Here is a 25,188-nt window from a genome sequence, read left to right as displayed (position 1 = left end):
ATAAACTCCCTCCCCTCTAACTTTCGGTGTTGGGTATTTTGCCTCAGCAGGGAGAGAAAAGTAACCAACACACTTACTCATTCATGATAATTTTCAGGAATAAAAGATTAGGATATAGGAGTCCTTAACCTTTAGGAGAAGTGCATTTCAGCTAGATCCATACCACATGACATGTGCTCACCACCAAATGAAATGGAATCTAGACCCAAGGGGGACATTTCTCCAGCATTTTATCTGCCCCGGGTGGTGGGGGAATCTTTCTTTATGAGGGCATTTCAAACAAGCATTGCTTTTAGTCTATTATAGATATTTGCAAATAGGATAAGTATTAAGATTTTTTTATATGCTTACTTATTTTATGCTTTCAACAAAGCAGCATCACTTTACAGTAAAATAGATACAAAATATATTCCCCTTACATCATATCATTTCATATTGCTGAAATCTTTAAATATTATAATTTAGGAAAGCATTAAGATAAAGAGATGGAGTACATGGTTCTTATCTGATTGTATGCTGCGTGATCAAAAATATGGTGAATGCTTAAATTGTTTTTAAATGAAAATTTATTCTATTAAAAAACATATTGCCATTAATTTCCCTCAAAATAATCCCCTTCAGACACCTTCATCTCATTATTCAGGCTACTTTCTGAAGCAGTTCTAGAACTCTTTTTTCCTGTCTTTAGTTGCACTGTCTTGGCTACCTCGATGTCCTAAACTGATTCAAAAATGCTTCCCTTTCCAAGTCATTTCGACTTTAAAAAAGAGCTGCAAAACACTTAGTGCTAGATTCAGTGAGTAAGGTGGAAGAGAACACATCGTGATATTTTTAAGAACCTATGGTACTCAATAGCAGCATTCACCATATTTTGGTGATACTTTGTAAAGATGCTCATGAAAAGAGAACTTCTAGAATTGCTTTTGAAAGTGACAAGAACAATTTGATAAATATGTTCTGAGCAAGGGGAAATATTTTGAGGGAAATTAATGCAAATGTGTCTTTTAATGTAATTTTAGAAAATTTTTAAACAACATATATTTTGATCATACCCTGCATATAAATTAATTTGGCATTCATACCATTTTTCTCTTTATTGTACTTGTTGACATGATTCTGGTGAATTGATGGTGGTAGTATCAAGCTTAGAAATTTTCACATGAATTTTTTTTTTTTTGCTAACATAAATTTTTAGTTGTAGTTTACAGTCTGCCTTGATGGGAACATGGTTAAAGTTGACTTTACCTACCCTGCCGAGAGCTCTAGAGAACCAGACATCTAATTTGCCTAGCATTATGCAACCTGGCAAGTGGAGGCCAGAGTTTTGAAATAAGTGTGATTTTTCGTGAAAGCACCTGCTAGGTCATCTCTGACCAAGGATGACCTTGGAGTGCTGTATTTTTCCAGACCTCCATCAGCTATATAAATGGGCTTTATTCTGCAGGAGAAAGAGGTGTTTTTGCCATCTTATAAAAAAGACCTAACAATTCCAGGTTACAGGTGGGCACAAAACATTTGGAATTTAGTGGTGTCTATCACAGGCAGTATGTGCCAGTAAAAATGGAGATCAAAGGTCCTCGAAAAGGGGAAGGACAAACTGAAGAGGAAATAATTGTGGAATAATGAATGGTATGAGAGCATTTTCGTGTTAACTTGAAACCACTTAGCATTTTTCCATGACACCCAGGTATGTTTCTAAATGAACTTTGTAAAGTACAATTGAATAACCTTGAGTTTAAAGCTGTAATGTGATTTTAAATACTGATAGAATTTGCTTAAGCACTTGACATATCCTCTGCTTTCATTTCTACTTTTGCTTCCTTCATGAAAAATAAAATTTATTTTCTGTTCAGGAGAATCAATATTTTAACCACTTTGGTTTTTTTTTAGCTATTCCAGTAAATTGCAATCAACATTAGTTACAATCTTTAAAGAGCTGCAGTAAGAATTTGAACACAATAAAATAAAGATACAGATTAGAACTTTGGCAAAGTACCTTTGCTATTGACAAAAGCATTTATCAGGGCCTACAGCTGTGTCTATATTGTGCTAAAAACCTGATAAAGGGGGAAAAAGCATCAATAGGTTTCACTTTCTGTCTGTACACCCCAAACAAATGGTTTAACTAATAGCTATTGTTTTAAGTGAGTGGATTCCATTCACCGTTGTGAAATTTATCCTATTTAGAAATGTATTTTAATTAACATTTATATCCAATATATGCATATTTGGTAAAGGTATTGTACTCTTGTGTTCTTTTTAATAACATAGAATCTGATATCTAGAAGACTAGTGGTCCAGAAATGAAGATCCAGTAGTCATGAAAAAATCCCCAAACACACATTTGTTTGTTAGTTGGTTGGTTGTAATAGTTATATGCTTAAGACCTGACATGCTTTCTTGGGTGTTCCCTTTAGAAACTGCCAAGCTTTGGACCTTTTCTTGAAAAGCGCAAGAAAATTATAGCAGAGAATAAGATCAGACTCAAGGAGCAAAATGCAACTTTTTCTCCAGTTGAGAGAAACTGTTTCATCCCCAAAAAGCCTATTCCTTCTATCAAGGTAAAATTTAAACCAACTATTTAAATATATCTCTTTTATTGTTTAAATATGCAAATGTGGTATATATGTTTATTTCTTCCTTAACTGTAGCACTGCCTTTTGTTTTGAAATTTTCTTAAAGCTTCTACAATTCTATCTAAAGAAAAAAAGATCTTTAAATTGTAGAATAACATCTTATTTGTACATTTTACACTTTTATTTGTGTAATTTATACTTTTCAGAGTACTTTCAGGTATGTGTTTCATGGAAATCTTTGTGAGTTAAATATGTCTGGAGATATTAAGGTAACTTCTTTGTCTTATATTTGATTAAAATTTGTTTTAATCCACAAGTTAATATCAAGAGATCTCATATTAATTATGCACAATAACTAAAGTATCAGTATATAACATTGTTATCAATATGACAGTTTATATTTTGGAAGAACTTTCTCTGGTTTGGCTCAAGAAAATGTGTACATTTATTTACATCTCAGGAGATAGTACTCTAGGTAAGGGTTATCATTAAATCAGAATCATACATATCACTTTTCCTGATTTTTTAAAAAACTTCTTTATTCTGAGAGAAATATCAGTTCATATTTAGTTATAAGAAAGATTACAAAGAAATATTATTGTCCCTCTATCCGATTTTGCAGTGGCAGTATGTTGAATAATTGTACTATGGTGTCACAACCAGGATATTGAACCAGATACAATCTACCAATCCTATTCAGATTTCTCTAGTTCTATTACAGTTCACTCATTCGTGTGAGTGTGTGTGTGTGTGTGTGTGTGTGCAGTTTTGTTACCTACTTAAACTCATATATCTACTACCATGATTAAGATAGAAAACAAACCCATCACTGCAAGGATTCTTCAGGAAGATCTATAGGAGACATATCCCCTTTCTCTTGTGAATTTTAAAATGGAAATGTTTAAAATGTTCATATTGAAAAAATGGGGTGTTATTGGATAGCATTCTCTCTGAAATCGCCATGAGTGAAATGTGGCCTGCAGTTACTAAAGTTGATTCTTGTCCTCCCATGATCCATTTTTCTGTTTGAAGCACCAGATGAGGAGCTCACTTCTAGGTGCTCTCAAGCAGACCTCACAGAGTGACAGTCAAATGGAGATGGGAACGCTTAAAAATTCCATCTGTGAGGGGGAAAAAAATCCTGGGCCTTAATCTAAAAACAGCAGAGTTGAGGCTTGATGTGGCAAAGTTTAAGTGATGTAGAGTTCTGCAAGGAAAAATAGAAGTGGTTGGCCACAAACTCTACCAGCACTTTAAATGCTGTCATTCCACATAAAATGATCACTTGAAACTTTCACCAGAATAATGCTTGCAAATAGTCTCTTGAGATGTTCCTGTTAAATTATTTGTGTACTGCAGAAAGAATGAGCTGAACAGAGATGGGAAAGAGAAGTCTGTATCCTCACAGGCTGTTAAAAGTCTTCTGACTCTACCATGTATAGCTGTGAGTGCTGCAAGATTTCGGATTAAGTGGGAATTCTCCAAGTCTTCTCACTCTTAACTAAATGAAATTAGCCAGGCACAGCAGCACACACCTGTAATCTCAGCACTCAGAAGGCTGAGGCAGAAGGATTGCCATGAGGTAAAGACCAGCCTGAACTACATAGTGAGACCCTGTATCAGAAAACAAGACAAAGACTAAATGAAGAATCTCTATCTCTAGGAATCTTTTCTTAATGTATAGACATTTAAAGGAAACATATTATTTATATTTGAAACAGCAGAAGTACTGATAATAAAAGAATGTTGATCTTTTCCATACTTCTAATCCTTTGGTGAATATATTGATAACCTAAAAGTAAAACAAAAGCAGAACAACAGAAAACCTGTAATTTATTTAAAATTTGTAGTTTGTTAGCTACTTCCCCATACATCCCAAAAAATTCAAACTCAGAAGAATTAAATCAAAGAAAGTGAAGGAGGTGACTCAGTGGAACAACATTTGCCTAGAAACATGAAGGTTAAGTGTCTTTTAATATCAAGAAGAGATAGTTTTATTGCAAGTAGTACAGGATTAAACTGGGTGCAGTGGTGCATACTTGTAATTCCAGCTACTTGGGAGACTGAGGCAGGAGGATAGCAGTTTGGGGCTAGCCTAGAAGATTTAGCAAGAACCTATCTCAAAATAAGGAAATAAAGAATAGAGGTGTACCTCAGTGCCTTCTGGTTCAGTCACCAGTACCTCAAAACACACACAAATAAACACTACACATATATATATTCCTCTTTTAAGTTGTCTCACCTTAGTGGTTGCCCAAAAGGAAGGATTCCTGGGTCACATGTTACTTAAGCCTCGCTCAAGACTCTGTAGATACCATGGGAACCTAAGATCACATCAGTACCAACATATTAAGAGACTGCTCCTGTGGATTTTCTCAGTGTCCACTGGAATTTTCAAGAGCGTGGCTTTCTTCCCAGAAATTCCACACCCATTCCACCTGTTGCCATTTCCAGGCAGATAATGTGGCCTGTCGGAAAGCTTTAATACCAGTCAGAAATGGTGTCCCCGCTCCCATGAGTGGAGCATTTTTATTTTTTATAAGTGCAATTATCTTTTTGAAAAATGAAGTAGCATCACTGACAAGTAAGTGATTGCCTACTTCAGCTTGCTTTCTACAAGCCTCTGTGTAGAATGGAGGATGGTATATATTTTAGAGGAAGGCAAAAAAGTATGGAAAGACTGTATTTGCTCCCAGATAGTATCCATGGGTCATCTTGGTTTCTGACGATCCCTGATCTCTACATATGGTGTTGTTTATCAGTAGTGACTTATATAGTTACATTTTTAAATTAGAGTAGTTGTCTACTAGTTAGATACATTTTTGCTCATATTCCAAGATAGTTTTCCAGACAGGAAAGTATTTTTTTTCCATCTGCATACAGCTACAAAGTATCTAGCAACTGACAGCTTTACTAAGCACACAAGCCCTGTATGTGTTATGTTTAATCCCAGCAATACTTAAGATAAATACTTTACCCCATTTTACAGATGAGGACATTGAAATATGAAGGATTGAATAATTTGCTCAAGTTATTTAGTAAGCAAGTAGCAGGATGAGGGAGGGACATGACATTGGAAATTCCTGGCTAAGGAAATTCAAAGGTTGACCTACAAGATTAGTGAAGTTTGGAACCTTTTAGAAGGCTTATGAGATAGACATAAAGATGGTCATGGAAGATGAGGTCTTCAGTATGAAATAATATGAAGATCACTTCAGGAGAATTGAGACAAAGGAGTTTCATCATGGTTATACAAATGATCATTGATTTCAAGTATATATCTAATAAGAGCCTTGTGAAAAGAGATCATTAGACAAGAAATCTCTCCCCCTACTTTCTCCCCCATGTTCCTTCTCAACCTTCTATAATTTCATTTCTTTGTTTTGTTCTAATATTTTAAACATAAAGATTAATGTAAAAATTAACCATAATCCTACCAACTAGACTTAACTATAAATAAAATTTAGATTTATAAAATTATAGGCCCTTTTCTATATTTACATGTAATATCTTAAAACAATCATAGAATATTAATTTTCTTTTTACATCATTTACTGGTGTTATACTGTTCGGTAAGATGAATTTATTTATTTATTTGGTACTGGAGATCGAACTCAGGTCCTTCAGCTTGCAAGACAGGCGGTGGAACCCCTGAGCTAAATCCCGGTCTATTATTTACTGTTGAACATTTAGATTGTTTCCAAAATTTTATGTAAAAACAAATACCATTATACAGAAATCTTTGTGGATGCTTCTGATTATTTTCTCAAGTAAAATTATAAGTAGTAACATTTTAAGACTTTTTATACTATAATTTTATAAGATATTGCCAAATAATTTTCCAGGAAAAGTGTACAAATTTATAGTCATTTCAAAAATTTAAGGGATGTCCATTAACAAATTTATTTTTAATTTTGGCTATTGTAAGATTGAAAAACATTTTATGTTCTTCTTAAATTTTGAACCTTCACATAGTGGTAAGCTCAGCATGCTTTTTATTTTTTGACAGTTTCATCTTTTGTGAGTTGCTGCTCATTTTCATTGACCAATATTCTGTTGGAATACTTATTTTTGTCATAGAATTTTGTAATTTTATAAATTTTAAAAATAATAGCACTCTGTCAAGTCTACTTCATACATAATGTATTTCTAAGATTGCCATTTGACTCATAATTTGTATCATGGTAATTTTACATATATGCACAGAAGTGTTTATACAATCTTTTCTAGAAAAATCTCACTTATTCTTATCTTTTCATTTGTTTAGTTTAATGTTTTATACAAAAATATGGGCTAATCATCCCTCTAATTCTTCTAGGATTTTAATATATATACAACTAAATAAATAATCTGACTTGCATTGTTCATTTCAACTATGGCATTAACTTTACTTTCCCCCCAAAATAATAATTATAATAAGATAATAACTCCACGATATTTATTTATGTAGGAGAGGGAATCTCACTGATGTTTTGGTTTGTGTTTCTGTAATGACCAAACATGCTGAACATTTTTTCATGTATTTACTTTTTTGTGTACTTTTTTCATGTATATGCTTGTTTTTGAGAAGTGTCTTAATTTCACTTCAACTTTCCATTGTTTGGTTGCATCTTTTATTTTGGAGATATCCCTTTTTTTAGTTCTTTATGTATTCTAGATATTAGTCCTCTGAAAAGTAACTTCCCATTCTGTGTTTACCACTGTGGCTTTGTAATATAACTTGAAGTCTGGGATTGTAATGCTTCCTACCTTGCTTTTGTTGTCTATGATAGCTTTAGCTATTCTTGGTCTCTTCTGATTTCATATAAATTTTAGGAATATTTTTTCTAGTTTTGTGAAGAATACTGAAGCTACTTTTAGTGGAATTGCATTAAATCTATATATTATAGTTAGTAATATAACCATTTTGACAGTATCACTTCAGGGCTTTTAAAATGACTCCATCTTTCATATTATAATTCAATGATAAAAACATATCATAAATTGCATTGCTTAAATTATGTTCACATTATCAGTCCTTCAAAAGTTGCTTACTTAAACTTTCAAGGGTGAATGAGAAATGGATTAGACAAAGTTTTTTAATTTAAAATATTTAGACAAAGTTCTAATAAGGATGGTTGAGTCCCATAAAGTTTTTGTGCCATTTGCAATTCTTTGTTCAATGAGAAATAGTTAAGTAAAACCTACAAATAAAATTTCTCAATGAAATCTAGATTTCTGGGTAATAAACCCACTATAGTGCTATAAAGCAAGAACTCATCTATTACTCGAATGCTTTGATAAACACAAAAAGTGCTTCTGGTCCTGTGGTATTGATTCTTTAGTTTGACACATGCTATATAGCCCTACTTTCTTCTTCAAATTAACCAGATGAAAAAAGGGAGGGGAAGAGAGGATGAGACTATGAGTTCAGAAGGCAGCACCTTGCATGGCAGAAGAGGAAGTGCAAGCTGGAGAGTGGAGGAGGATGGGATGTCTGTATGTCTTTCCTCTCTGCTTTGTTTTGTTTTGTTTTGTTGTTTGTTTGTTTGTTTGTTTTGGTACTGGGGATTGAACTTGGGTCCTTGCGCTTGCAAGGCAGTCCACCAAACCACTGAGCTAAATTCCCGGTCCTCTGCTTTCTTTCTATAACATCTACTCTATGATTCATCTAATGCTTCACTATATAATAACTCAACTATTCATCTCAAAATTCTGTTCTGTGCTTTACCTTATGCCAACCAGTTTTTTAAACCCTCTAACCTGAGTAGTCTGAACAAGACACCCAAGGGCTATTAAACTTAGAACTAAACTCCTTCAAAGTTTTTCCAAATCTGCCCTTTCTCTTGAGTCTCCTGTCTCAGTAAACAGCTCCCTGCCTGTCCTTTTACCTATGTCAAAGACCTGCAGTTCAGTTGGATTCTATCCTATTCCTCATTCTATTCATAAATCAGTCACTAAAGTCTAATGCTTTTTAACTCTTACATCTCTTTCTTCGGCTGCCTCTTCTTTATCACTGAGCTCTTGGTAAAGCTTCTTATGCATTTTTTCACTTCTAAAACTTTTTATTAACTCATCTTCTACTGCCTTTTATTGTTCTTGTCTGATCCTTCATCCAATTGCTATGATATATTTCTCCTAAAATCCAATCTGGTTGTTTTAACCATTTTGTAAAAATTTCCCATTGTAACTATGGTCTTTACGTAAAACCCTTAGTCTGACCTTCATATGTGCCATATTTTAGCTTTTCAGCAAATAATGAAAAGTAGAATCTGGGAGGTAAAATTGAAGATAGAATAGAGGATAAGAAAGCAACAGCAAAGTATGTGCAGTACTTTATCTCAACTTCAGAAAGACCAGAAGGGAAATTGTAAGAAGCGGAAATGGAGAAGATGGGAGGAGTGTTTTCTTTATATGGTGATAACCTAGGCTTTCAGTAGGTGATAGCTGAAATTTCCAGAAAGAAAATGATTAAAGAAGTCATATCTTCAGCAAAAGAGATGAAATCCATTCTGTGCACTAAACCATCTTGGATAAAAAGTGTATTTTAGTCTTTTTTCTATTTCTGTAATAAAAGACCTGAAACTGGGAAATTTATGAATAAAAAATGTTTACTTGATTCATGATTCTGCAGGATGAGAACTTTAAAAGTATGAAGCTAGAATTGGCTCGGCCTCTGGTGAGGAACTTCTTACGTATCACAAAGTGACAGGAGGCATAACATAGCCAGACAGTGAATGCGCAGCTCAGGACTCTCTTCCTCTTCTCATGAAGACAGTCATGCCATCATGGACCTACTCTAATCCATGACCTAATCTAATCCAATTACCTCTTGAAGGGCACACTTCCAAATATCGTTAACATATAAATTGGGGGATTAAGTTCCTAATACATGAACTTTTTGGAACCACACTTACTACATAGCAAAGAGGCACATCTCAAGAAACTGAATTTGGATTTACCAGTGTCATTTATTTATAAATACTCATTTTTATTTGTTTGTTCTGAGACAAAGTCTCACTTACTATGTAGTTCAAGATGGCCTTCAACTCACTGTGCAGTCCAGAATGTCCTTGAACACATGACGATCCTCTTGCCTTTGCTTTCCAAGTACTAGGATTACAGCAATGTACCACTATGCCTAGCTAAACACTCATATTTTTAACAAATGACCATAAAAAATAGCCTTAAGAAATTATTTTGTTCACTGAATACAAAGCAAAGTTTGCGAGCTATTAGTGGATTGCATTTATGGTAGAAGAATTTCCTAAATTAAGCATGAGACTACTCTGTAATGTTGCCTATGTTCACACATTGGTACTGTCAGTTAGGAGCTGGGTGAACTTTCCTCAGTTACCTAATCTGTGAAATGGAGATAATAAAAGTATCTGCCTCCTGGGGTTACAAATTAGCTGATGAAGAAGTGATTTCAGCATGGTGTCTGCACCAAATGTGTCCTAAATAATTACTACTATTAGTTATAATGTTTAGACTGAGCACGTTAAAGGACAAGTTAAATGACTATTTCCATTTTATCCATTAAAATGAACTCAAGGATGAGGAAGAATAACAAAGATCTGGAGGCCAAGTATCATGGAAGGTTTGAAGCAGCCAATTTATTTTCCAAAAAATCTTTATTATGTAACTACCATAAGACAGCAATGTTCTAGAAACTGAGCATCAAATGAACAATAAATACAACAGGCACAGCCTCTGTTATCACAAATTATACAGAGACAAATATTAAACATAGGACTGCAGTAAGTATAAATTAGATTTGTGATATGAGCTATATAGAAAGAATACAGGATATATGGTATCTCTTTCATAGAGAGACCTAGTTAAGGTTAAAGAAACCAAGGAAAGCCTTCCTGTAGAGGTGACATTCAAAGAATGCTGTAAACTCTGCAGGGATTTGTAGTGCAAAGGGAGCAAGACTTATGTCAGGTGAGCCATCATGTAGCCCTGCATTTAGCGAGTGGCCATGGTGGTAGAAACATAGATGAACTCTTAAAGTTTTATTGTTACCTCAAGATTTAGCAACTGTCATTATATTGAAGGGTAAGAGACAGTGTAGAGTAAATAATAAGGGAACTAAGACGACTAGACTTTTTTTGTCTCCTTTAAGATAAAGAAAAATATAATCAGGTGCTGGTGGATATAAAAGAAAAAGAACTGACATTATAACTGCCTACTGTGTTCCAGGTACAAGGTGGAAGGTTCACATATATCTAATTTCTTACTTACCTAATATTCTACGGGGGAGTACAGAGTTCTGGGGAAGAAAATTAGAAGAAGCACAAAAATAGGAGAATAACTAGAAGAAAATGATGACTTGAAGGAAACCAAAACAAGGAAGAAGTCTCTCCTGGTTCATAGAGCCAGAAAACACCAGCTGTGTATTGTTTCATTTGGTCTCTTACACGCAGTGCCTGAGATTCTATCCAATAGCTAGCAACTATAGTCATGCCTATCATAAACATATCTCTTCATCCATCTAATAAGCACTGGTGCACAGCTGTGTTCCAGGCACTGGTAGTTTAGTAATGAGCAGAACCCTGGTTCTCATGGAGCTGCGTGTAAGGGTGAAACAGACAACAACAAATAACCAAGAGACCAGAATATGCCAGGTGGTGATGTGCGCTATGGAAAAAGCATAGCAAAATTCAGAGACTAGAAATCCCATGGAAGTTGGTCAGAAACACTTGTCTCATTACATGGCAGTTGAGTAAACATGTGAGAAAGTGAGGGAATGAATAATATGAATATCTGGGGGAGGAATAGTTCATTCAGAAGGAAGAGAAAGTACAAAGACCCTGGAATCTGAAAATCTTTTGTAGAAAATCATTGGGGCTTTAGAAAAGCAGAATGATGTGATATGACTTATTTTTGCAAAAGATTCTTCTGGCTGCAGTGTTGATTGATTATCAAAGAGGAGCAAGGATGGAAGTGGGGAGACCAGTTAGGAGGCTGTTACAGCAATCTGGGGTGAGCTTGGCAGGAGGGAGCATAAATACTAGATAATGTCAGAGAGATTCAGCCTCATTGTTTCAAAGGAAAGCCTATGCGAGAAAGTGTAGTGTTCAGCACAGCTCTATTTAAATGGAGCCGTGGCTATTGTCATTTTTATGCAAGTCCCCTGTACGTTTGCCCATTTTTTTAGACCCTATCTGGATGATGTGGCTGTGTGGTTGTTCGGTCCCCACTGAAATTAACGGCCATGTTGCCTTCAACAGTCACTTACTTTCTGCATGAGCCTGAGATGTTGCTTCTTGCCCTATTATTTTTTCTTCCTAGCACACACCCAGGCACGCTGTGAATCTCCCTCTGCAGCTTCATTATTACTTCTGTGTTTTCTCTACAGTGTTTCTTCTGTTCTTGACACACCATTCTTTTCCCTCCCTGTTTCCTGGAGGGCCTGAGTTATCTGTTTTTGTGCTTAATATTTCCTCTGACCACCCATCTGTTTATTTTAGCTTGTTTCTTCCCTCCTCTCTGCTGGCCTCTTTATAGATTCCTCTGTTCAATAGTTTAAACTCCATGACACTGCTTTGTTTATCCTCTCAGCAAACACAATATATTATTCCCCATCTGCTATACAAAAAGCCCCAGTGCTCTGCGAAGTTAACTAAGCCCCTCTTGTCTGAACAGGGTTTTCAGTCATGCATTCAAGTCTCTAATCTGCCCCATCTTCCCTGTTTATGAATGTGACAATATTATTTCTAAGCAAGCCATGCTCAATAGATCACATCTTTTGCTGTTTTCTCCTTCCAAATGCCTCAGATATGATTTACTGGTCTATTGCTTTAGAAGTAGGGTCAATCAGCACGTGTTTATGGAGGGTTTGCTATGTGACCAGCAGTGTGCTCAGGACGGTGGGAGATGTCAAAAAGTACAGCCCAAGGCCCAAGGCTCTGGAAATTTTGTGATCTCGTTGGAGATGTCCCACTAATGTATATTTATTGTGCACTCACTGCAACACAAGAATTGTGCTAGAAACTAGGAATGCAACATGAATTTTAAAAAGAGCAAGTATCTATCCTTATGGAGCTTATAGTCTAGCAAGGGAGAAAGACATATGTTAAAAATTATTTACAGTTCAATCAAATGTGTACAAAATGCTGTGGGAAAACAGAGGAGTAAAAGGGATTAGCTCTGCCTCGGGTAACTGTGGAAAGCTTCACAGAGATGGTGATATTTAAAATGGAGTTTAATAAATTAGTGTTAATTAAGCAGAGAATTAATAATAAAAGCTAATATTTATTGAGTTCTTATGAGGTTTCAAGCCCTGCTACGTGCTTGTAAATGAGCTCATTTAAGCCTCACAATAACCCTATGAGACACAAGATACTTCTATTATTCCTGTTCTAGTGATTAAGAAATTGATAGAGAGGTTAAATAACTTACCCAAGATCACACAGTAGAAAGGTATCAAAGACAAGATTTGATTCCAAAGTCTAGTTCCAGAATCTGAGCTCTTAAGCACTTTCCTCTGCAGTCTCTCAGGGAAAAACAAAACAAAAGGCAAGGGAAGGTGAGGTTTCAAGCACCTCAGTGTATTTGCAAAGCATAATGTTCAAACTTAGTAGCACGCATCCATGCGACCTAACCCCATACACAACCCCTGAACGGAGCAAGTAGTGCTGCCAAAAGGATCAGTTCCTTCTTTTGTTTAACAAAAATTCACAGAAAGGATAGAACCAAAGGCAATAATGAGGAATAGAACTCAGTTGTCTTGATCAGTCTTGGAAACATGATTCAAAAGAGTGTGGGGGCAGGCTGATCAAATCACTAGTTTCAGTTAGAGTATCAAGGAGGATGATTCGCAGTGTTCCACAATGATTAGAAAGTCCTGGAGAACCGAAAGACTTTGCTAGGGTAAAGTACTATTCTTCTACCTGACCCATGGGAGCCGAAAACTGACATCAGAGGCCATGACTCCTACCCAGCTTTGCCGCTTTGCAGCCCTTGAGACAGCCTGACACTCAGGCGATTTCCTCTGTGTCATCTCCACGTCTGGATTTCCCTTTTATAAAGACAGAGCATTTACCATGTGTGTGGAGCCACTGATTCTGTGGAGGAAAGAGAATTAGAAAAGAATGCTGAGGAAGGAAAGGGTAGTCAAAACCAGTGCTGGAAGGCTGACGGAACAGAATGAGATGAAAGAAGAAAAAGAGGCCTGACCTCGGGAATGGATATAAATATGAGTCAAGACCTTCCGGAGGGGCCCCTCACGTATTCACAGGTTTACTCATACTGGAGAACGGAAATCAGGCAATGCCTCCCTTACGAGGTCCTTCTGTCTCTTTGCTGAGGACAACTGACACAACAATTGCACGTTTGGCCCAGCCAAAGGACAAACATGCTTTATTCCCAGGCAACATATAGCAGAGACTTGAAAGTCTGCCGAGACTTATAAAGTCCCGTGAATGTTTTCCACTTCTGTTGATATATATGAGAATAAATTTTCATTCTCTTTATGAAGCCAGGAATGTATCTCTAACATCTTTGAATTTCTAGGTAGGAAAATGAATGGTTTAGGGGTACTAGTGATGTTTTCATCTCTTGTTCCTGCTGCTTGTAGCAAGAGATGGACTGCATCTCATAAGACTGGCAAGAGAGTGTTGTCAGGACACCCGTCAGCCTGATTGAGTGGTTTATTATCTCAACTGAATTGTGAAAGGAAAGAGAAAAGTACTCAGATAAAACTGTATGACCATATTAGATACAAAAGAGCGTAAAGGGTATAGCACAGAAAGAGAAATAGTACAAGACTTGCCTGGCAATTTTCAGGATGATACCAGAGAGATGGGCCAGAAGCAGCATTAATATTCTCAGTTGTCTATACACCAAAAAATAACCAATGAAAAATCATCAAACTAAATTAAAAACTGAACAGAGTTTGATAAAAATGATCTCTTAAGTCGTACAGAGATTGGTTGCAGTGTGACTCCTGACTGGAATGTAGCAAAGGGAAGATATGTTGGTTACAATAGCCCAAAAGAAGGGCTGGAGGAGGAGCAGCATGCCAAAAAGTTGTACACTGGCCTGGAAATCCACAAATGTGAAGGTGGAGTACAAAGGAAGCAGCTGTAGAAAAGCGAAATGAAAGCAAACAGAAATTTTATCCCGGGACTACATCAGAGACTTTGTAACCAGATGGTTAGTATGAACAGGGAAAATAGGTAGTGATGTGATCCTTTATAGGGTGCAGATGAAAATTCCACTTCACTAAAGGCAAAACATCTGAAAACTTATTCAACTTCCTTGTTGGAAATTTAATCTGAAAAGAAATGGGGGAGGACAGAGACAGAAACAGAGGATTCATGTATTTGATTATTCAGGCTCCATATTTTATAAAAAGGAAAAAAAGAAAAACCTGACAATGACAGCTAAAAGAGCCTTGAATGAAGTGACCATCTCATGTTAACTTAAGTTTATTAGGCCAAAAAAAGGAAGTGTAAGCTTAGGTATACTCGTTTCACCCTTAATACATCTAATTTTAGGAAGTTCCGAGGAAACAATAACTACAATCCTATAGTCAGTGACTCTAAGCTGAAGCTAGATCACAAAGAAAGAAAAGATGTCAAATAGAAATTTGATGATATAATCACTGAGTTTCACAAGAGTAAGAAAAAGGTTAAGCATTCAGATAAATAACTCAGTGTTCAGTAGTCCTGTGAGAAAAGGTAGCTCGCATTCCCAGTGACGAACATGAAAAAATGGCATCAAGATTTAAAGATAGATTAGAAGCACTAAAATTTCAAGTGTTTTGTGCTTAGAGAAAATATTAGGAAAAATTGAAATGTATTTTTGTTTATTAAAGTTAAAAAAGGAAAAATACACCCAATACTTAGAGCAGATGGCATATTGTTAAATTATAATTAGAAGAACGGTTCCATTCCTGTTATGTTTCCTGGCATCCTCTTACAGTTCTTAGAACTGAAAAGGGAATAGAAAACATATCAGAGAGTTAGAGCCTGAGGTAGGAAGGAGGTAATAAAATCACACTTAGCTTGATTAAATCAACTTAAAACCAAAGTGTCCCAAGCTTCGCCCACACAGAAAGGATGTCATGATCAGAGCACAGATGTACACTCAATCCACCATGGCCCCACAGTCTGCACCCATCTGTCTCACACTAAATTTGCCCTTGCACCTTCGCCTCTCTTGCCACATTTACTTGCTTCTATCCTATCTGCTGGTTTACTTGTGTCTTTGGCCTTTTCTGACCAACCTGCTACTTCATTCCCTGAATCATAATTTCTCTCTTCTCTCCCATCTCAGCATAATTAACTGTGTCCTCACCAGAGATCCACTCAATCCAAGCTCAACAACCCCTTTTCTAAGTGTACAGCTCCCTCTCTACCTCCTACAGCAGAAAGCATTATGCACAGCATGAAGAATAAGTGCGTCCCCTACTTTGGAAAGCACTTGTGTATGAGATTACTATACCACATTGCTGAAAAATAAATATTGTTCTAGGCTCTTAAAAAGAAAGAAAAGGTGAGTGTGGAAGGGTTTTGTAATGATATAAGAGAAAAAATATACATAGACCAAAAAGATTGAAACCTAACCCCTGTGGAATTCTACTAAGATCATTAAACTTTTGACTTGGGAGCATTAATAAAGGAAGAAGTTATTCAGATCAGTATAAATGCAGTGAGAGTGAGCCAAATTATCTCATTTCCTATTTTGATGGGTTTATTAGGCAAAGAGTGAATATGGAGTAAAAAGATAAGAAAATGTGACACTAATAATGGCACAGATAAGGAAATAACTAAGTGATTAAACAGCTACAACCAAATAATTTAAATAGTGAATCCCTTAGGTTAGAAGACTTAGCGACTGCCCACAGCACACGGTTCTTGGTCCTGGCCTTTGAAGGGCACCTACTTACAGGAATTGTGAAAAAGATGCTAATCAAATGTAAAGACTTCAAGCTAGAAAGAACAGTTAACACACCAGATAACAACTGCAATTTGAACACACTTCAATCATCTATCTTTTAAAAGGTCAAAAATTAATAAATTTATATTAATCATAATGAAGCTATGAAACATAAGACATGGGGTCAAGTCCCTCTAGCTCTTCATTGTTGGTTCTAAACTTTATATTAAACAGAAATATTGTCTGACATATCTTTATGAAAAAACTCTTTTGATCATCCCGAACAAATCATTGATAAAGATTCCGCCATTCTAATCTTTTGTAACTCTCTCTCTCTGAACACTTATTTTAAAATCAAATGCGTGGGCCCGGGATTTAGCTCACTGCACCACACCTGCCTTGCAAAGCAGAAGATCCTAAGTTTGATCCCCAGTACTGGGGAAAAAAAAAATCAAATGTGTCATCGCTAATTTAAAGGATTTGGCATCACATTCTCTGCACGTACATTCACACGTAAACATTTCCAGTAATCAGGGATGGCTAAGACATATTGCTTGACCTTTGTATACCAAAATCCTGTGTGGAATAATGACTGCATGTTCTCTAATCTCTATGGATGCTTATCCAACAGGGTCTAGACAGCCATATGTGCTTCACTGATGATATGCATCTTTCAGCAAACTCCAAATTACAGGACATGTACTCAGGGGTATTCGAAGCTGGTGGTATACCTGCAGGCTTTTGGTTTTAAACATGTCCTGCATTTTCATCTACATATAATGAATGATACCTTATTATCTTTGATAGTCTTTCCCAAAATGATTTAAAATACTTGTTATTCTCTTATCTTCTCCAGATTAAAAGAAAACAACAAATACAGTTATCCCAAAGAATTATGGTGAATGAGGAATGAATTTTTAATGCAATATGCTAATAACTTCTGAAGGCTCCAAGGACCTTTTCTTAGAATGAATAAAATGTGGTTTCACAATAAACAATGTTTTAAATGACAACAGAAAAAATCTCTTAATTCTCTAATATAAAGTAAAAGACATATTTAATGTATGTAGAACATGGAATTGTTTCTTACAATAAAATCCCTTAGGCATAGACTTCTTTTGCAAAAGTTCTATAAGTGTTGTGTCTATCTAGGGAGGATTCTAATTAATCACTTTAATATTTATTGGTGATTTCAGTCATCACAATCTGATTCACTAAAACAACTGTTTTGACTTATTTATTTACTAGAATGAAAAACTATTTTCTATCTTACATAGTCTTTCATAACTATATATTTGCTTCATTCATTTGATATGTTAAATATTATAAGAAAATATTAAACATATACAGATTCCTTGACTAGCCTCTCTATGTAAAATGTTAACATTAATAAAAGTATTGAGTAAAATAGTTCCTACCCCATCTATATCCCTAATATTATGTTTAATACATTGCTATATAAGAGACATATTTCAACCAATATTCAAATGCCCATGTTTCAGTGATCTAGAGGAACAAGAAAACACTACATGATGCAAAGATAAAGTCTACTAAAAAAATATAACATGAGGAACTAGATGTAGATGATATCTACGACAGGAAACCAGACTATTTTAGAGAATCATGAACGAGTTGGCATAGCAGACATGCTTCTGATCATGCTATTTAAATAAGGCAGCACTGGTTTGAATCTCTGCTTCATCACTTACCTAATTTTATATCTATTAGGGCAGTCACCTCATCATCCATAAAATGAATGAGGTTTCAGAAGGAAAATTATGGCACTGGCCTAGAATATAGTAAATATTTCAGAAGTTATTACTTCACATAATAGCTAAAATATCATAGGCTGTCAGGAAAGAAAGAGGTGTGCATGGGGCAGAGAGAGGAAGATCTTAACATTTAGTTAGAAAAAGGCAAGGATTGAGGAAATCATCACAAAGTGGTGACATTTGCTATAGTTTTGAAAGATATATAAGATTTTTCAAAGTGCAGGTGGAAAGAAAGGGTATTTTATAGAGAGGATTTAGCATAAAATTGGATGGGTCAGGTCACCTTCAGATGAGTCACTGGAAAAGTGTATCCACCAGTAACTGAAGTGCATAGTGTCTGGAAGTAAAAAATAAGATAAATAAAAGACCTCTTGGTAGGAAACCTAAAATGTCAACATGATAAATCTGTACTTCATTCCACAAAATTTTCAATAGTGCACTGAGAAATTTACAACCTTGATTACAAGGGGACCATTCTTCAAGGTAGATTGAGAAACAAAAGCATATGAGAATGAAATTTACCCAAGTAGGATCTTACAACTGTATTAAAAATGACTAATTATGTATTAATAATTATGCATTAATGAACAATATTTGGAGATGGTGGTAGACATACAAAGAGAATTCCAAAGATATTGCAGGTCCAGAACTCAGAAGATGTGACAACAGGTGAGATATTGGAGCAATGAAACATTACTCAAATTTTAAGCCTGCATGATAAGAAAAATCTTAATTCTAATAAAAAGCTGAAGAAATATGATAGAAGATCCAGCTTTGTGTTCTTGGTAAGATCAGTGAGTGGTGATTTTACATTGCCAATTTCCAGTGACAGTACTCATCCTTCAGCTGATGCATGTAAACCTTGAGCTTCTGAGAGCAACTCAGAATGGAGATACTGATTTGGACATTAAGTGCCCACCTACGAATAGTTGAAATTAAAACTTCAACACGTTGAAAAGAAAGTAAGGAAGACAGTGTTGGAAGTTTTCTATCTTCTGCATGAGAGTACACCAACGAACTGTATAAATAATGCAAACTCTGTCTCAGTTTGAAAGCTCATGGTAATGAGCATATTGTCATGTAGAGTTCAAGCAGAAAAAAGTAAAGAAGAGTAACCAAGGTCATAAAAATAAATGCAGAAAATAGAATACCAAAGAGAATATAGAAAGATGGCTTTACGTGAGAGTAAGACCTCTTGGAACATGGACCTTGAATTCAAACAAAAGAGTCTCATTTCAAGAGTTAAAAACAGAAGCAGAGAATCTTGACAGCATACTGATTTGAACACTGTTACATTCTTCCATTTTGTTTCATGAAACAAAATGTTTCGTATTGTTGATGAAACATCCTCTGTGCTTCGCATATTCAGCTTACTTCCAATTAATATGGAGAACAAAGGGATGTGTAACTGCCTGAAAGATCTTCAGTGGTGAAGGAAGAAAATTCCAGTTCTTTAAAAGTGAAAGAGCATCTATCTGATTTAACTATTGGATCAATCAATCAATTAACATAAATTAGAATTTTTAAATATTGAAATATATTCTTCAAGACAAGATAGGTGAGTGTGATATCAAAGCACCTTTCTGAATGAAAAATTTAGAATCCAAATACATTGATAAAAATTCATAATATTCATATCATCATTCCACTTATCCCCGGCAACCTAATGTGAGTGCATAACCTTTTGTCATTTTACCTCCCTTCTCGAACCTTCAAAGTTAAAAAGTAAGAAAAAGGAAGCTGCTGCAGCTGAAAAGATATTACATATTTTTTTCTGTCCATAGAAACTCCATTTTAGGTTATCAGGTAAAAATCCTCTCAAAAATAGTTAATTATGTCTTATATTTCTAAGCTAAGCATGCTATGTTAATACAGTGCAACATTATATACAAAGAGTGATGAGAACTTATGGTGAATGTTTAAATTTTTCAAAAAATTAAAAAGATGCATTGCCATTAATCCCTGTCAAAATACGCCCCACACACTTTGAACACACTAATCCCACCATCCTTGCTACCCTCTGAAGCAGTTCTGGAACTCCTTTTTCATAAATGTGTTTAGGGGGTGTGATCAAAAATATGATGAATGCTATGTCAGGCGCTATCCAGTGAAAAAGCAGGCTGGTAAAAACCAGGTGTGTCCTCATCTACTTCATTCACCAGATCTGGCACTGTGCAACTTCTGGCTCTGCTCTAAGTCAAAATGACTGTGAGAGATAAATATCTTGAATCAGTTGAGGACATTGAGGTAGCCATGACAGCAAGCAGGAGTACTTTAAAGGGAATTTTGGGTAATGTATCTTTTAGTGTAATAAATTTTCTTTAGCTTAAACATTCACTGTATTTTCCAATCATCACACTCATAGAAACAAATTACCACTTGGAAATGTTTTAAAATAACCACTGGAAATAACTCAGTGCCTGTGTATTAGGATGTAATTGGAAAAGCACTGCAGCACCTTGGAGCATTTGGTGATTTGAGCACCATAGAGCAAGTTGTGGCTACAATTGATGAAGAAATGTGTATCAACTGTGGTAAATGCTACATGACCTGCAACGACTCTGGCTACCAGGTAAAATCTTCTGGAATTAAATTGCTTTGAAGCAGCTTTCTTCTGATTTCCGGGGAAGAAAGCATCTTCTCTTTCTAAGTATTTGATTCAGACCAGATGTGACAAGTATTGTTTCTCCTCAGAAGTACGGTTTTTTTTCCTCTTTCATCTTTATCGCACAGATTTTTTTTTCTTGAGGAAAGTCATAACTTACACTATCTGTGCCACTATTAGGTGCATAGTATTATTTTACTATCATTTCATTACTCATAAAATTGGAGGAAGAAGCCCCAGGAAAAAGAGATATCCACACAAAATTACGGATATTACGAAAGTATTATATTTAGTACCTATGGAAAGGAGAAGAGCTACCATTTACTGCCAGTACTCTGAAAGTACTTGATCAGAGAATTCTCTTTAATTCTATATTAATCAGGCTTTTACTGCAGTAAAAAATAAAAAGCATTTTCCTACCAACTGGTTGTGAATTATGTCCCAGGAATGCTTTCATAGCTGGAAAAGCCAGTGAGATGCATTTTTGCCACATGATTCCACTCCTTGAAGCTGGGCTGTTCTCTTCAAAACATATCATATGGACTTGTATTTTTGTTTTTTCATTTATTTCATTATACTGTATGTATCAACTGCTGTTTTAATATACCTAGCACAACTAGGACCTTGAACTAGTCATAAATTTAGAAATAAATTTTAAAAGAACTTATTGCCATTAAACATAAGTTTTGCCTCAAAGAACTGATTTATTGGGAAAGTAAAAAGGATTTTTTTAAGATACAGAGCTTAGATAAAGCAAATTTAAAAACTTATTTTAAATTACTAAACTGCTAAAACTATATAGCAATGTTATTTTATTTAAAATGTGACAGTATAAGACTAAAAATAAGATCTTGTTAAGAAATTATAATGGAGCTTTCTACCTAAATAACAAAGTGTCTCATCTTTAAAAAGTGAAATATTACAACTATGACAGTATTGAGGTTTTTCATACTATGCTTCAAATCTTAGAATTTAAGAGCTCCACCTTGGGATTCTAGCTTTAGCATAACATAGACAATGAGGTTCATTTTAATGAGAAAAATCATTATTATGCCTTAGAAAAGATTAGAAAAGTCCTTCTTTGACTTTTTGGCCTCAAAAAAAAAAAAAACTAAAAAGAACAAATCTTCAGTTAAATTTCAAATTTGCTTTTTTACAAGTCGTCAAAATAGAATGTTTCTAAAGCATAAGCACTTTCATTTTTATCAATAACCATTGAATTGCCACTTAAAAGTAAAGATATGCAAAAAAGAAAAATTATTTTTAATTATCTAATGAGCAATCGAAACTGTTTTACAAACAGCAGTTCCTGTGGAGAAATTATTTTATAGTGTGCTATAGATATAGATCTTGTTCAAATATGATTGTTTTCTTAAAAAACAAAAAATGTGTATTAAGCAACCTATCCTGATTTACTCTGAAATGACTATTTTCTCTTTTATGCTCATAAAAGTAGAAAATAATTATAATTCCATGTAACTTTGTTTGAGAAATTTTTAAACAACAAAATAAATGTATTCACCTCTCCATGTCTGTAAGTTCCATACCCATGGATTCAACCATCATTGGATTATAGATCTTCAGAAAAAGAAAAAATCCATCTGCATAAACAGACTTTTTTCTTGTCACTATTCCCTAAGAGTACAGTATAACAACTACACACATAGACTTTTCTTTGTATTAGTTACTGTAAGTAATCTAGAAATGATTTGGGAATGACAGGCATGAATTAAGTGCAAATATTATGCTATTTGATATAAAGGAATTTAACATTCATGAATCCACAGGAGGTCCTGCAGTCAATTCCCAAAGGGTACAAATGAATGACTGTGTATATTAAATTGAATTTAACACAAGTATGAAATGGGAAATCAACCAATGACACAAAATTATTTGAAAATATAAGATTTTCAGACTTGTCCTCAAGGAGAAAATGGGCTGAGACAATTACTGCCCTTCTTAATTTCCCTCAGCTGCCACCTACTCACTCCAAATTAGCGCCCAGCCTCAGTGGGAGCACGGTGTGTTTTTTGCAGGTGAGACTGGATGGGTTTGCCATGTGCCCTCTGCCCTCTGCCTCCGCTACAGGTCCCCCACATAGCTGCCCAGAAGTCCTTCCTGGGTAGAAAAGTCTGTATCATCCACTGAGGACTTGTGTATTGTTTCTTCTACTAAAAAGTTTCTAACACATACATAATCATTATGTTATATTTTTAAAGAAAACCTCAATCGTGATTTCATACTGGGTATCTTCATTGGTTATTCTAGAGTGCTTTATGTGGGAGGCAGACAGGCAGGAAAGAAGGAAGAAAGGAAGGAAGAGAGGGAGGGTGGAAGGGGGGAAGGAAGTTAAAATTTCTCCAGATCCTGCACAGTTTCACAGCTGGTAGCCTTGCCCTGGCTCTCAAGGCTAAGGAGTGTCAGGGCCGGGACTGGGCGCCAGCTGTCCTGTCTCTCCATTTAGTGCTTTGTCTTCTTCGTGGTGAGACAATGGTTAGAATTGACTGGGAGGTCCTCAAACTCAAAGCGTCACTTTAAAAAAGCTCCTTTTTGCCAACTGTTTTCTTCTAAAAACTGCACACATTAATTCAAATCAGGTGTGTTCATTGCCCCATGTGAGAGTAACAGTTTTCCACAAAATGTGTGAGAAGAAAAAGTAGAATGTGTGAAACCACCCCAACATCTCGAGTAGGGAACATCCTATCCTGCTAGGACTGGCAAGAGCTGAGCTCTGCACAGAACAAAGAAAACAGGAGGGCTACCGTGTTATGAAATGTTTCCATGCACGATGAAGGAAAATGCCTCTAAGGAATTTTAAACATTGTGTTTTTAATTTAAAAGGATTTTGTTTCTCTCTCTCTTTTTTTTTTTTTCCCCTCCCACCGGTTCAGCTGTTGCTATAGTTTCACTAAGGTACTAGCCTTCGCTTTCTCGGTACAGTTCCATTACAGTAGAGAAAAATGTTGATGCTAAAATGGGGGTATTCTTGACCTTGGTGGGCAGTAGCATTAATCTCCTTATTTCTCTTTACAGGCTATCCAGTTTGATCCAGAAACCCACCTGCCCACCATCACTGACACGTGTACAGGCTGTACTCTCTGTCTCAGTGTCTGCCCTATTATCGACTGCATCAAAATGGTTTCCAGGACAACACCTTATGAACCAAAGAGAGGCTTACCCTTAGCTGTGAAACCAGTGTGTTAAGGTGATTTGCAAGACGGTTGCTGTGAACTTTGATGTCACTTACATATGCTGATCTTTTAAAATTGTGATCGCTGTGTTCTTTCCAAATTAAAAAAATATATATAATTTCTAAATAAATTTCTAAATGTAAAAAATGTGTAGTGCCAGTGACCAATTATTGGTCATAAAATGAAATAATTTTTTCTCAGGATGGCTGTTAAATTACTGTGTAGAAGTTAATTGGATGTTCACCGTCAGTTGTCTATTGTGAAAAATTAACTTTCTCATGGCAATTAGTGTGACAGTTTCCAAATTGCCCTATGCTGTGCTCCATCTTTAATTTTTCATTGTAAATGAAATTAAGTATTTTGGAACAAAGTATACCTTAGCATACTAGATAGTGTTTCCAAGGAAACATTTTATAATTAAAAATTACCTTTAATTTTTATACTATTTCCTAGAAAATGTAATTAGCTCCATAAAGTACAAATGAAGAAAATCAAATAATTATTTAGTATAGCAGGAAACAAAAGGCTAAAAAAGGGTTTGTAGAACTGTGTTAAGGTCCTCCTCACCTAATTGCTTCTTTCTGGTACTAGATGCTAAAAATGAGAATATTTACTAAGCTAATACTATTTACTACTCATGCCTGAGATCGCTGTCCAAACGGCTCACCAATGGACCACATGACATTCTTCTTTAAATATTTAAACCATGTTCCTAGTGAAATAAGATGTTAGGATGGATCTCTGGTTAATGCCAGTCTTTTCCTGTGCTCTGATCTGCTCTCTGCTTTTAATAGTAACCTTCATGATTATAGTAATTAATGTTCAAACAAAGCCTAAATTATATAGTGCTGAGTCATGTACTTCATTATTCAAGAATGAAAGCTATAGTATTGGTAAAATACATGCAATACGCAAAACCAGTTTGGCTACTTTTCTATTTTAGTGTTTATGTTTAATATCAAAAGTAATGTCATAAAAAATATATATTTTCTGATACTAATAAATAATATTTTCTGTTTCTCTAATTTCATAATCAACAGCACTATTAAATTCATTTATCTTTTCATGGAATATTTTATATGAATCTAGAGGTAGTAAATCAGAAAGTAATCCTGTGGCATATTTCTATGACAAATGCAAGATCTAGAAATGCTATGTACAACAAAAGTGTGTGA

At 35.2% G+C, this 25,188-nt stretch overlaps 1 protein-coding gene across 1 annotated transcript in view; it reads left to right on the top strand.

Moving 5' to 3' along the window:
- Positions 1–24,987, top strand: part of Dpyd (dihydropyrimidine dehydrogenase) — an 826,486-nt gene extending 801,499 nt beyond the window's left edge. Inside the window, exons 22-24 of the mRNA XM_010639922.3 lie at positions 2,418–2,561; positions 20,649–20,789; positions 23,856–24,987. Coding sequence (XP_010638224.1) covers positions 2,418–2,561; positions 20,649–20,789; positions 23,856–24,026 — 456 coding nt within the window. The 3' untranslated portion in view covers positions 24,027–24,987. The remainder of the gene's footprint in view (positions 1–2,417; positions 2,562–20,648; positions 20,790–23,855) is intronic.
- Positions 24,988–25,188: the final 201 nt, after the last annotated feature.

This window comes from Fukomys damarensis, unplaced genomic scaffold, assembly GCF_012274545.1.
Source record: "Fukomys damarensis isolate Sample0158 unplaced genomic scaffold, DMR_v1.0_HiC HiC_scaffold_33, whole genome shotgun sequence".
In the NCBI taxonomy this organism is placed as follows: Eukaryota; Metazoa; Chordata; class Mammalia; order Rodentia; family Bathyergidae; genus Fukomys; species Fukomys damarensis.
This window is presented reverse-complemented; position numbering and strand designations above follow the sequence as displayed.